The 13,908-nt window shown below is 66.5% G+C and overlaps 1 protein-coding gene across 1 annotated transcript in view; it reads right to left on the bottom strand.

Annotated features, from left to right (window-relative positions):
- Positions 1 to 13,685, bottom strand: part of LOC102456563 (uncharacterized) — a 79,640-nt gene extending 65,955 nt beyond the window's left edge. The window contains exons 1-5 of the mRNA XM_075908313.1: positions 13,223 to 13,685; positions 8,476 to 8,636; positions 1,809 to 4,366; positions 1,442 to 1,515; positions 41 to 183 (exon numbers count right to left, since the gene is read on the bottom strand). Of these exons, the coding sequence (XP_075764428.1) occupies positions 41 to 183; positions 1,442 to 1,515; positions 1,809 to 4,366; positions 8,476 to 8,524 (2,824 nt within the window). The 5' untranslated portion in view covers positions 8,525 to 8,636; positions 13,223 to 13,685. The remainder of the gene's footprint in view (positions 1 to 40; positions 184 to 1,441; positions 1,516 to 1,808; positions 4,367 to 8,475; positions 8,637 to 13,222) is intronic.
- Positions 13,686 to 13,908: the final 223 nt, after the last annotated feature.

The raw sequence follows: 13,908 nt of genomic DNA, 5'->3' as shown, positions 1-13,908 counted from the left end.
GGCTGAGCCCCCTGTGCCGGGCCCGGCCGCGGCTGCTCACCCTGGATCCTGTCCAGCTCCAGCCCCTGGATGCTGTTCCCGTTGCCCAGGCTTTGCTCCAGCTGCTGCTTAACCTCCGCGGGGCTCATGCTGGTGCTGCTGGTTTGGTAGAGCAGGACGGAGCTCGTCACCACCGAGCCTTGGCTGCAGAGAAGGGACAGTAAACTGGGGCTGACCCCCGTCCTCCCCCGCCGTGCACCGGGCCCTGCACCAGCACCCTGTCCCCCTGCCCCTCCCCCGCCGTGCACCGGGCCCTGCACCAGCACCCCGTCCCACTGCCCCTCCCCCACCGTGCACCGGGCCCTGCACCAGCACCCCGTCCCCCTGCCCCTCCCGCACCGTGCACCGGGCCCTGCACCAGCACCCCGTCCCCCTGCCCCTCCCCCACCGTGCACCGGGCCCTGCACCAGCACCCCGTCCCCCTGCCCCTCCCCCACCGTGCACCGGGCCCTGCACCAGCACCCCGTCCCCCTGCCCCTCCCCCACCGTGCACCGGGCCTTGCACCAGCGCCCTGTCCCCCTGCCCCTCCCCTGCCGTGCACCGGGCCCTGCACCAGCACCCCGTCCCCCTGCCCCTCCCCCGCTGTGCACCGGGCCCTGCACCAGCACCCCGTCCCCCTGCCCCTCCCCCGCTGTGCACCGGGCCCTGCACCAGCACCCCGTCCCCCTGCCCCTCCCCCACCGTGCACCGGGCCCTGCACCAGCACCTCGTCCCCCTGCCCCTCCCCCACCGTGCACCGGGCCCTGCACCAGCACCCCGTCCCCCTGCCCCTCCCCCGCCGGGCACCGGGCCTTGCACCAGCGCCCTGTCCCCCTGCCCCTCCCCTGCCGTGCACCGGACCCTGCACCAGCACCCCGTCCCCCTGCCCCTCCCCTGCCATGCACCGGGCCCTGCACCAGCACCCCGTCCCCCTGCCCCTCCCCCGCTGTGCACCGGGCCCTGCACCAGCACCCCGTCCCCCTGCCCCTCCCCCGCCGTGCACCGGGCCCTGCACCAGCACCCCGTCCCCCTGCCCCTCCCCCGCCGTGCACCGGGCCCTGCACCAGCACCCCGTCCCCCTGCCCCTCCCTCGCCCTCCCCCGCCATGCAATGGGCCCTGCCTCAGCTCTCCGTCCCTCTGCCCCTCCCCTACCCTCCTCACAACTTGCACCAGGCCTGCACCAGCTGCCCCACAAACCCCCAACCACACTCATGCACCCACCTGCCCCTGCCCCATGGGCACCCTCCATACCTGCCCAGCACAGCCTCAGGCAGCCAAAGCTCTGAGCTGCCCAAACATGTCCCCCCACCCCGGCTCGCCTGTTCCCAGATTTAGCCTCTCCCCCCCTTTGCCCCGCCCCAGCCTAGCAGGCTGCCCTCTCCCTTCCCCACGTGGGGGCAGCCCCATGGCGCTCGCAGTACCTGAACTGCAGATCGGTGAATCCCCGGTAGTTCTTCCCGTTGGGACAGTCTGCGCAGCCATAGACCTGCAGGTACTGTCACGGACAGAGAGGGGAGCAGGGTCACTGCCGGCCCCCAGCCGCCTGGGGGGACCTGCCCCGGCCCCTGCCAGCCTCCCTTGCTGTGCTCTTCCTGGGGGGCAGGCTCCCGGGGGGCTCCCCAGCCTGCACTGCGGGACTCCCCGTTTGCTGCTCCAGGAAGGAGGCTCTGAGGCTGAGGGGCCTGGTGCCCAGGGCTCAGACCTGGGGGGCAGCCCCCCTCCCTGCTCCATGGGGTCTGTGCCAGCAAGCGCCCATGTGGCCCCGGGCAGGCGGGGCTCTGTACTTACCAGGGCTGTGATTGTGAGTTTCAGCTCCTGGTAGTAACTGGAACTGGGGTTCCCAAGGGAGTCGTTGTAGATCTTGTTCACAATGCGGAATGACAGATAAAAATGGATCTGGCCTGGGGTTGTACTGGGGGACGGGGTGGTTGCATTGCTGGGGGACGGGGTGGTCGTGTTGTTCTGGGAAGGGGTGGTCGCGTTGCTGGGGGATGGGGTGATCGTGTTGCTGGGGGACGGGGTGGTCGCGTTGTTCTGGGACGGGGTGGTTGCATTGCTGGGGGGCGGGGTGGTCGCGTTGCTGGGGGACGGGGTGGTCGCTTTGTTCTGGGAAGGGGTGGTCGCGTTGCTGGGGGATGGGGTGATCGTGTTGCTGGGGGACGGGGTGGTCGCGTTGTTCTGGGACGGGGTGGTTGCATTGCTGGGGGGCGGGGTGGTCGCGTTGCTGGGGGACGGGGTGGTCGCTTTGTTCTGGGAGGGAGTGGTTGCGTTGCTGGGAAACGGGGTGGTCGCGTTGCTAGGGAACGGGGTGGTCGCGTTGCTGGGGGACAGAGTGGTCACGTTGCTGGGGGACGGGGTGGTCATATTGCTATGGGTCAAGGTGGTTGCGTTGCTATGGGAGGGGGTGGTCGAATTGATGGGGGACGGGGTAGTCACGTTGCTATGGGATGGGGTGGTCGCGTTGCTGGGGGACGGGGTGGTCATGTTGTTGGGGGACGGAGTGGTCATGTTGTTGGGGAATGGGGTGGTCATGTTGCTGGGGGATGGTGTGGTCATGTTGCTATGGGACGGGGTGGTTGCGTTGCTGGGGTATGGGGTGGTCACGTTGCTATGGGGTGGGGTGGTTGTGTTGCTGGGGGATGGGTTTGTTGCATTGCTATGGGATGGAGTGGTCACGTTGCTAGGGGATAGGGTGGTCGTGTTGCTGGGGGATGGGGTGGTCGCGTTGCTGGGGGATGGGGTGGTTGCGTTACTGGGGGACAGAGTGGTCACATTGCTAGGGGATGGGGTGGTCGTGTTGCTGGGGGATGGGTTTGTTGCGTTGCTATGGGATGGAGTGGTCACGTTGCTAGGGGATAGGGTGGTCGTGTTGCTGGGGGATGGGGTGGTCGCGTTGCTGGGGGATGGGGTGGTTGCGTTACTGGGGGACAGAGTGGTCACATTGCTAGGGGATGGGGTGGTTGTATTGCTATAGGATGGAGTGGTCGCGTTGCTGGGGAATGCGGTGGTCACGTTGCTGGGGGATCGGGTGGTTGCGTTGCTGGGGGATGGGGTGGTTGCGTTGCTGAGGGACGGGGTGGTCGCGTTGCTATGGGATGGAGTGGTCGTGTTGCTGGGGGACGGGGTGGTTGCGTTGCTGGGGGACGGGGTGGTCGCGTTGCTGGGGGATGGGGTGGTTGCGTTGCTGGGGGACGGGGTGGTCGCGTTGCTATGGGATGGAGTGGTCGTGTTGCTGGGGGACGGGGTGGTTGCGTTGCTGGGGGATGGGGTGGTTGCGTTGCTGGGGGACGGGGTGGTCGCGTTGCTATGGGATGGAGTGGTCGTGTTGCTGGGGGACGGGGTGGTTGCGTTGCTGGGGGACGGGGTGGTCGCGTTGCTGGGGGATGGGGTGGTTGCGTTGCTGGGGGACGGGGTGGTCGCGTTGCTATGGGATGGAGTGGTCGTGTTGCTGGGGGACGGGGTGGTTGCGTTGCTGGGGGACGGGGTGGTCGCGTTGCTGTGGGACGGGGTGGTTGCGTTGCTGGGGGACGGGGTGGTTGCGTTGCTGGGGGATGGGGTGGTCTCGTTGCTGGGGGATGGGGTGGTCGCGTTGCTTGGGGACGGGGTGGTTGCGTTGCTGGGGGACGGGGTGGTCTCGTTGCTGGGGGATGGGGTGGTCGCGTTGCTTGGGGACGGGGTGGTTGCGTTGCTGGGGGACGGGGTGGTCTCGTTGCTGGGGGATGCGGTGGTTGCGTTGCTGGGGGACAGGGTGGTTGTGTTGCTATGGGATGGAGTGGTTGTGTTGCTGGGGGATGGGGTGGTTGTGTTGCTATGGGATGGAGTGGTTGTGTTGCTATGGGATGGAGTGGTTGTGTTGCTGGGGGACGGGGTGGTCTCGTTGCTGGGGGATGCGGTGGTTGCGTTGCTGGGGGATGGGGTGGTCTCGTTGCTGGGGGACGGGGTGGTCTCGTTGCTGGGGGACGTGGTGGTTGTGTTGCTATGGGATGGAGTGGTTGAGTTGCTATGGGATGGGGTGGTTGAGTTGCTATGGGACGGGGTGGTCGCGTTGCTGGGGGACGGGGTGGTCGCGTTGCTGGGGGACGGGGTGGTCGTGTTGCTGGGGGACGGGGTGGTTGTGTTGCTATGGGATGGAGTGGTTGAGTTGCTATGGGATGGGGTGGTTGAGTTGCTGGGGGACGGGGTGGTCTCGTTGCTGTGGGACGGGGTGGTCGCGTTGCTGGGGGACGGGGTGGTCGCGTTGCTGGGGGACGGGGTGGTCGCGTTGCTGGGGGACGGGGTGGTTGCCATGTCACTGGTCTGCCCAGTGGGTGTGATAGGGTTGCTGGTGCTGGTGCCCTGTGCTGTGCCTAGGAGAGAATCAGTACATTCAGTTCACGAGCAAACAGAACAAATCGTGGGGTGCAGGCGAGGAGCAGAAAGTGCCAGTGAGTCAGGAACAGCATGTAAGTGGCCTGGGGAACTCACTACCACAAGATCTTCGTGAGGCTATAGGCTCCCAAAGCCCCGCCAAGACCTCGGTGAACCCCAGACAGGACAGTGTCTGCACGGCAGGATTCAGACAAGGAGGGGGAACACCCCAGCCCCTGGGGGTCCTGCAGCAGACAGGGCTGGCCTGTGTGGGCAGGGCCCAGGGCTGGGCTGCCAGTCCCCATGCCAGTTGGATGGGAGTGACCCGCCCGCCTGTGGCCCGACGCACCGAGCCCCCTGTCCCGGTTGTACTGCCAGGGCCCTACCACCCCAAAGCGGGGCCAGGCGTGGGCCCAGCCAAGCGTCCCACGGCTCCAGCACAGCTCAACCCCACTGCCAATCAGGCCTCTTGGGAGGGGCCAAACCAGAGGTTCCCGCCCCCTCCCTGAACCCTGCCTCTGGCTCAGACCTGGTGGGAGGAGCCAGGTGTCGGGAGCCCCTGGGGACACACCCAGAGCTGCCTCCTGTGTCCCGCAGAGCAAGCCCTGGAGAGCTGCCCACGCCCCCTGGTTCCCTGGACAGCTCCCCCGGCCTGCCCCCATGGTGCTCTGTGCGTTCTGTCCAGTTGGTGTGGATTTTAACAGGGCTCCTTCTCCGAGCCTTGGCTGGCGTCAGTTGCTGGGGGCCCACAACAGAGGCCTGGCCAAGCGCCCGGCCCACAAGCAGGGGTGCCATTTCAGATCTTGGAGGGGGGGGACCTGTGCATGCCATGATGCGGGGGGGGGGGGGGGAGGAGAGTGACAGCAGGGGAGGGCGGACTGAGGACAGAGGCTTCTATGTTACTGAGCATGCTCAGTATATCATCTCTATCCAAAGCCCGGGAAAACTCGACTTTGCTGGCAGACCACTTAGCGGTGAGCTGGCAGGGGCCCTGGAGCTCACCCCACATCCCACTGGTTAGCCTTCCCCTTCTACTGCCTAGTCTCACTGTCACTCACTCTGGGGAGCGAGGCAGACCCCGTCGGGACTCCGGGGCTCGCTCTCGGCTCTGGAAGGGCAGCGGGGGCTAGTGGGTAACAGCAGGGGGCAGATACATTTCAGCCCTAGATAAGAACATCAGAACGGCCAGACTGGGTCAGACCAATAGTCCTTCTAGCCCAGTGGCCTGTCTGCCGGCAGTGGCCAATGCCAGGTGCTCAGAAGGCATGAAGAGAAGAGGCAATTATCATGGTCCATTCCCAGCTTCCGGCAAACAGAAGCCAGGACACTGCCCCTGCCCATCCTGGCTGGCAGCCGTTGGCGGACAGATCCTCCTGGAACTTATTTTGTTCTTAGAGGAATCCTGTTAGTTTGGGCCTTTCGCCCATCCCCTGGCAAGGAGTTCCACAGGCTGATTGTGAAAAAAAAATTGTTTTAAATTTGCTGCCTATAAATTTAATTGGCTCAGCTTCTGGTGTTATGTTAGCGAAGGAATGAAGAACATTTCCTTATTCTATTTTTCCACTGTTCATGATTTTCTAGACCCCACCCTTTAGACATTTATTTTCCAGGTCCCGGTCTTGTTAATCTCTCCTCATACGGAAGCTGTTCCTTCCCCCTAATCCTTTCCGTTGGCGTTCTCTGTACCTTTTCCAAATCCAGGAGATCTTTCTTTAGGTGGGGTGACAGATCTGCATGCAGCAGTCCAGCTGGGAGCATCCCACGACTTTATATAGAGGCAACGTGCTATTTTGTCTTATTAGCGATTCCTTTCCTAACGATTCCCAATGTTTTGCTAAGGTTTTAGTTTTTAGACTGCACATTGAACGGCTCTTTTCAGGGAACTACCCACAAGGATTCCAAGAGTGGGAACAGTTCTGTTGTATCTATAGTCAGGGTGATATTCTTCCATGTGCATTACGTTGCACTTCTCGACGCTGAACTCCATCTGCCCTTGTGGTGCCAGTCACCCAAGTCTGGGAGCTCCCTTTGTGACTCTTTGCAGACTTTGGATGAGTCCCTGTTCACCCCTTTTTCAAGAACATGTGGAAGTTTAGCACCGTGCTCCAATGCAGACCCTAGCAGCACAACACTCATTCCTACTATTTTCCTCCACCCCCATCTTTTAAGGGGGACCCGGTAATGTTCTCACGCAGATCTAATGCCTGATGCCCAGCCGTCTGTTATTCTTAACCCTCGGCCGCCCTGTTGAGAACACACTCCCTGACCCAAAGGCAAAGCTGGGAGCAGCTCAGACTCTGCGACTGTTAAGAGCTGCCTCTGGAGCCAGGGCAGGCAGCTTTAAGCAGGCCACAAGCATGAAACCCAGAGGGTTCAAACACGGCAGCCTCCACCCAGAAATGGCGTCCTTGCCCACAAAGGATTGCAACAGCCTTCCATTTTGCCTCTGAACATCCCCCCCCCCCTAGCCAGGGCCCTCCCTGCCCCACCTCCGCCAGCCAGTGCCCCCCAGGCGTCGACCCAAAGCGCAACCCTACATCTACTGGAACCGCTCCAAGCCGGGGCTCAGCCCCTCGACCCTGCGCCCCACACAGGGAGTGTCCCAGGCTCCAGCTCGGACCCCGGCCCTGCTGGGCTGCGCTCGGCATGGCTGGGGCCTTCCTGCCGCTTCAGCAGCAACCCCACCCCCCCATCCCGTGCAGGAGAACCGGGGCCCCGCAGTCCTGGAGGACACGACGCCCCCGGGCTGAGCCCCAGCCGGGCCCGTCCTGCCGCCGGCACCAGCCTGCGGCGCGTGTCCCGGGCTCCGGACAGAGCAGGCGGGCGCGGGCTCCCTGCGCTCACAGCCAGGGATCCATGCGCTGCCGCAGCAGCCGGGACTGGCTGCTCCCGACTGGGCCCGGGCCGTTAGCTCTGGGCTCAGCCAGACCCGCGCAGCCCAGAGACAGCAGGGCCAGCGCCGGGGTGCGGCACCCATGGCTGGGAGCCAGCCGCCTCCTGGGTCCCAACCCGCCACTCCTGGGCAGACAGAGAGAGGCCCCGGGGGAGGCCAAAGGGGCCCCTGATGCACCCACCCCAGGAGAGAGGGGACCCCAGGAATTCTAGGTGCAGGGGGTGGGAGAGCAGGGCGCAGGGGACCCCAGGAACGCTGGGTGTGGGGGTGGGAGAGCAGGGCGGAGGGGACCCCAGGAACACTGGGTGCGGGGGTGGGAGAGCAGGGTGCAGGGGACCCCAGGAACACTGGGTGCAGGGGTGGGAGAGCAGGGCACAGGGGACCCCAGGAACACTGGGTGCGGGGGTGGGAGAGCAGGGTGCAGGGGACCCCAGGAACACTGGGTGCGGGGGTGGGAGAGCAGGGTGCAGGGGACCCCAGGAACACTGGGTGAGGGGGTGGGAGAGCAGGGCGCAGGGGACCCCAGGAACACTGGGTGCGGGGGTGGGAGAGCAGGGCGCAGGGGACCCCAGGAACACTGGGTGCGGGGGTGGGAGAGCAGGGCACAGGGGACCCCAGGAACACTGGGTGCGGGGGTGGGAGAGCAGGGTGCAGGGGACCCCAGGAACACTGGGTGCGGGGGTGGGAGAGCAGGGCGCAGGGGACCCCAGGAACACTGGGTGCGGGGGTGGGAGAGCAGGGTGCAGGGGACCCCAGGAACACTGGGTGAGGGGGTGGGAGAGCAGGGTGGAGGGGACCCCAGGAACACTGGGTGCGGGGGTGGGAGAGCAGGGCGCAGGGGACCCCAGGAACACTGGGTGAGGGGGTGGGAGAGCAGGGCGCAGGGGACCCCAGGAACACTGGGTGTGGGGGTGGGAGAGCAGGGCGCAGGGGACCCCCGGGATGCCAGGTGCCACCCATGGCGCTGTGGGGGGCTGCAGCATCTGGAACACTCAGACCCCTCTCGCCCATCGTCCCCCACGGGGGCAGATCGGAGGGTAAAAGCCGAGGCACAGAACTGGCTCCTGGGGCTGCCCGACCTGCCGAGCCTCGGCCCCACCCCAGGGATCCCTCAGCCCCGATGGGCCCAGCGCCCCAAGGCGGGTCCGATCCAGCTCCAGATGCCACTCGGGCCCGCCGGACCCCTCCCAGTAGCTACGGGAGACCAAGGCTCACCTGTGGCCAGCAGCAGCAGGAGAGTCAGGCTCAGGGCTCCGGGCGCCATGGTGCCGGGGGGGTGGGGGGTCGGCCCGGGTGTCCCGCACCGGGCTCTGTCGCTCGCTGACGTTAGCCTGCAGGGCGCTCGGCAGCCCAGGAATCAGGAACTGGCAGCAGCTCTGCGGAGGCAGATTTATAGCAGCACCTGCTTGCAGGTGGGGCCTGGCTCCGGCTGGGCCACTCCCAAGGGCTTGCTCAGTGTCTGTGCCGCTGCCCCTGGGGCCCTGCTCCCTAGAGCCCCCCAGCCTTGGGGGCCTACTGCCCAGGACCCCTCTACAGCCCTGGGGCCTTGACCCCCAGGACTGCCCCCCACGCCCTGGGACCCTGACCCCCAGGACACCTCCACAGCTCTGGGACCCTGACCCCCAGGAAACCCCCAAAGCCTTTGGGCCCTGCCCCCGAGGATACCTCCCAGCCCTGGGGCTTCCAAATGTTGGGGCCCAGCTCCCTAGAGTCCCCTAGCCCTGGGGCTCTGACCCCCAGCCAACCGCCCTAGATTGGGGAGGGGCATGGACAATTCTGCAAGCACAATCCCCTGCAGTGTCCCCAGCACAGGATCCATGGGCCGGGGCTGAGTCCCAGTGGGACAGGCAATCAGGGCCCCACGTTCCTCCAGCCCCGGGGCTTCCTCACCCTTCTCCACCCAGTGGGGCCTGAGCTGAGGCTGGGGAGAGACCCTCTGGGTGCAGGATGGGGCAGAGGGGAACCAGGCCTGGGAGGAGGGAGGGTCCCTGCAGCCCCTTGGCTCAGGCACCCGATGTCCTGGGGGCCTTGGTGCTGCTTGGCCCGTGGCCTGGGCCCCTCCCCGCTGCCTGGTGGGCGTAACCCCTAGGCCTTGCTGCCGCCACGGTGGCCCAGCAGGGTGGCCCAACGCCAGGGCAGGCCTGAGATTCGAGGCTTTTTCTCCTAGAGGCGCCTCTTCCCCCCCCCCCCCCCCCCAGCGCCGGCCCGATGGCCCAGCCTTGCTATTCGGTGCCCCTAGCTGCCAGGTGCCAGCCGCCCTCGCTCTGCCGGGCCCAGGACCCCCCCCGCCCCGCTCGGGTTCGGGTGGCCACGGCTCTCCCTCTGCTGGCCCTAGTGCCCGAGCCCCTCCCTGCTTCCGCCATGGTGCCCTCGCCCGGGACTGGGCACAAGGGAGCTCAGAGCTGAGCCCCACCTGCCCTCTGCCCAGTGCCCGGCCTCCCAGCCCCCTTGGGTGCCGCCAGGGGAGACGGCCGCAAGCAGCCTCTGTTTGCTAATAGGGAGGGAGCGCGAGAGGGAATTGCCCAACAGGAAAAAGCAGCTTTTCCCCTTCAGGGCGGGGGCCACCACGCCTGGGTGGGTCTGCAGAGATGAAGGTGCCCCAGCCTGGGCCAGCCGCCCGCAGGGGAATGTGGCAGGCACAGGGGGGAGAAGCGGATCCCCTGGCCCATGTCCTGCTGCCACCCTAGGGGGCCCCCCGGCTGCACCAGGCGTGGGAGCCAGGCGGGGCGACCCTGCGGATCGGCTGCTGCAGTGGGCGGGGAGGGGGCAGCCCAGGCACCGGATGGACCCAGCCCAGTGGTCTGAGGTCTCTGGGCGGGACTGGGGCAGAGCTAGGGCATTTCAGGAGCCTCTGGGCAGCAGCCCCAGCCGGCCCTATGCTGGTGCACACAGCGCCCGGGTGGGCTGAGCAGAGACCAAAGACCAGCCCAGGGCAGGGCCAACGCCAGCCGTGCGTCCCAAGGGGAGGGGGCAGGCGGGGCCCCAGCTTGGCCGGGCTGGTCTCAACAGGGAGCCGAGGGCCTGGAGCCCACACGTCCTCTGGGGGTGGCCCTGTCCCACCGCGCGGCTCCGGGAGAGAACAGGGCTCGGCTCTCCAGGCTTGTGCACGGAGCTCCAGGGGTTGCAGGTTCGGTTCTGCCCGTCGCCCGCGCAGCGGCAAGAAACACGGGGGCCGTCGCAGAGCGCGGGCTGGCTCACGTGAGACCCGCTGCAGGGCCAGGAGCACGCCAGCCTGGCACGAGGGGACACAAGCGCCTGGGGCAGCCAGAACTCTGGCAGTGCCGAGGCAGGGGCTGGCTGTGGGATAGCACGCCCAGGGATGCTGTTTCCTGGCGGGTGCAGGATGAGCCCGCGGCTGGGTGGGGGAGAGCAGAGGCTGCCCAGAGCCCTGGAAGCAGCAGGACTGGAGGCCTCCTGCCTGCAAACCCAGCTGGGTGATCAGCAGGAGTCCCCCTGGCAAGGTGGCAGCTCTGGGGAGCCTGGTGGGGCAGGTAACAAGCTGGGCTGCTCCAGCGGCTTCACGTGGCCGCTGGCCCAGCCAGCGATGTGCCCACGGCCCCTCGACGGGGGGGCCAAGGGAAGGTGGGTGCCAGCAGGCCAGGCCAGCTGCAGGGAAGAGGCGCGGCAGGTTCACAGCCTAACCACAGGGCCCAGCCCAGCCTAGGTCTATCTGCCCCCTCCCCCAGTGTAATGCTGTAAAGGGGGGGATCCAGTGAACTCCTTCCCTCCTGCCCCCACCCGTTCCCACATCCCTGGGGCCCTGCCCTGGGCTGCCAGCAGCTCCCTGGTCGAGCGACGCTGCTACCTACGGGCCTGTCTGTGTTCGCACCAGCTCACCTGGCCGCTCCTCATGCGCCTGAGCCGGGTCACAGCAGGGCAGGTGGGTCTGGGCCTGAGCCAGTGGCCCCTGGACAGGGCCCAGCCCCTAACTGGGCACCTAGGGGTTCATCCTGCCCAGGTCTCTGGAGCACTGGGTGGGCAGCCGGAGAGCAAACCCGCGCTGGGCCCTGCTGGGGGGCCAGGCAACAGGCCAGGAAACACCGTCCTGGGGCAAGGAACCCAGGCCCCACATCCCTGGGCAGGGCCCTCTGGCCAGCCCCCAGCCTGGAACACAGTGCCAAGAAGGGCAGCAAGAACCAGCGGGGCCGGAGCAGCCTCTAGCCGGAGGGCTGGATTGGGGCCCGCGCAGCCGGGGAAAGAGCCAGCGAAGGGCTGGGGCGGGTCTAGGGCACCGTGACAGGGATGGGGAAGTAACCCCAGCACCCAGGAACCGGAGCACCCACTGGAATGAACAGGAACAACCCTGCCCCTGCCAGCCCCTGGCGCCCTCTGGTGGTCTAGCGCCCCCTGGTGGTCTAGCGCCCAACGCAGCCACTGCCAGCCCCTGGCGCCCTCTGGTGGTCTAGCGCCCCCTGGTGGTCTAGCGCCCAACACAGCCACTGCCAGCCCCATGCGCCCTCTGGTGGTCTAGCGCCCCCTGGTGGTCTAGCGCCCAACGCAGCCACTGCCAGCCTCCTGGCGCCCGCTGGTGGTCTAGCGCCCCCTGGTGGTCTAGCACCCAACACAGCCACTGCCAGCCCCATGCGCCCTCTGGTGGTCTAGCGCCCCCTGGTGGTCTAGCGCCCAACGCAGCCACTGCCAGCCTCCTGGCGCCCGCTGGTGGTCTAGCGCCCCCTGGTGGTCTAGCGCCCAACGCAGCCACTGCCAGCCTCCTGGCGCCCGCTGGTGGTCTAGCGCCCCCTGGTGGTCTAGCACCCAACACAGCCACTGCCAGCCCCTGGTGCCCTCTGGTGGTCTAGCGCCCCCTGGTGGTCTAGCGCCCAACACAGCCACTGCCAGCCCCTGGTGCCCTCTGGTGGTCTAGCGCCCCCTGGTGGTCTAGCACCCAACACAGCCACTGCCAGCCCCATGCGCCCTCTGGTGGTCTAGCGCCCCCTGGTGGTCTAGCGCCCAACGCAGCCACTGCCAGCCTCCTGGCGCCCGCTGGTGGTCTAGCGCCCCCTGGTGGTCTAGCGCCCAACGCAGCCACTGCCAGCCTCCTGGCGCCCGCTGGTGGTCTAGCGCCCCCTGGTGGTCTAGCACCCAACACAGCCACTGCCAGCCCCTGGTGCCCTCTGGTGGTCTAGCGCCCCCTGGTGGTCTAGCGCCCAACACAGCCACTGCCAGCCCCTGGTGCCCTCTGGTGGTCTAGCGCCCCCTGGTGGTCTAGCACCCAACACAGCCACTGCCAGCCCCATGCGCCCTCTGGTGGTCTAGCGCCCCCTGGTGGTCTAGCGCCCAACGCAGCCACTGCCAGCCTCCTGGCGCCCGCTGGTGGTCTAGCGCCCCCTGGTGGTCTAGCGCCCAACACAGCCACTGCCAGCCCCTGGCGCCCTCTGGTGGTCCAGCCCCCAACACAACCACTGCCAGACCCCTGGCCCCCAGCACTGCCCCTGCCAGCCCTGTGGCACCCTCTGGTGGCCTAGGCCCCAGCACTGCCACTGCCAGCCCACTGGCCCCCAGTACTGCCCCTGCCTGTCCCTTGGTGCCTTCTGCTAGGCCAGACCCAACATAACCACTGCCAGCCCCCTGGCACCCTCCAGTGGCCCAGCACACAACACAGCCACTGCCAGCCCCCTAGAGTCCTCTGCTGGGCCCAGCCCCCAACACTGCCACTGCCAGCCCCCTGGCACCCTCTGGTGGGCCCAGCCCATCTGCACACTCGCACCCTGCAGTGAGCTGGGATGCAGCTGGATTTCTCAACCCTCCAGGAGCAGACCCTCTGCCCCAGCCTGCCAGTGCAAGCTGCTTGGCCGGGTCTGGGCCCACTGAGCCCTTCTGGATCAGTGGGTTCTGGGGCAGTGCCCGGCAGGATTGGGCCCTGGGTGAGTCCCAGTTCGGGGGGGGGGCAGGGGCAGAGACTCTTCTGCGCTTGCCCTCAGTGTGGCTTCCCAAAATCCACTGACCCAGCCTCAGGCCTCACCTAAATCAAACCCACGTCAGCGCCGACGCCTGCACAGCCTGGGTGTGTTTGTGCTTCTTACCAGAAGGAACCGCCCGGGAGGAAGGGCCGCTTGCTCGCGTGCACCGACACCGAAACACACACAGGTCCCTCCCCCCGCGCCACGGCTGGCTTGTGTGCTGTGCAAAATCTAGCTGGTGATTGTTTCGTTCACAAGGGTCTCCTAATTAGGGTTGGAAGGAATCCCCCAGCCCTTTTTAAATCAGTAAACAGCGGCAAACATCTGTCTCCTAACACATGCAAAGCAAGGGCCCCCGCGGCCCCCGCTGCTAACTGCAGGGTACAGCTGAGCAAATGCGGAGAAAGGCCAGCTGGGGGAAGCTCTACTCTGCAGATTTTCACAGAGGATGTTGGTCTTCTTGTGCTTTAACAGCTCGCAAGCGATAACTCTTTGACTCTCCCTGCCTGCCGCCATTAAACAATGACGCCCGACTTCGCACCAGCTGCCAGCATTTAAACTAAGAAACCCCGGTAAACCGCCCAGCTCTGTGCACGGGTGAACACGGACACTGCCGCAAGCGGGGGGGGGGGGGGGGGTGCTTCAAAGCGAACGATGTTCTCGGAGCAATCAGATCAACTCTTCCCCAGCGGATTGCAGGGTGTACGCCCAAGGGGGGCCAAATCGGCCTAGCACAGGTGGCCACTTC

This window comes from Pelodiscus sinensis, chromosome 24 (assembly GCF_049634645.1).
Source record: "Pelodiscus sinensis isolate JC-2024 chromosome 24, ASM4963464v1, whole genome shotgun sequence".
In the NCBI taxonomy this organism is placed as follows: Eukaryota; Metazoa; Chordata; order Testudines; family Trionychidae; genus Pelodiscus; species Pelodiscus sinensis.
The sequence above is the reverse complement of the archived record's forward strand: the minus strand, read 5'-3'. Positions and strand labels throughout refer to the sequence as shown.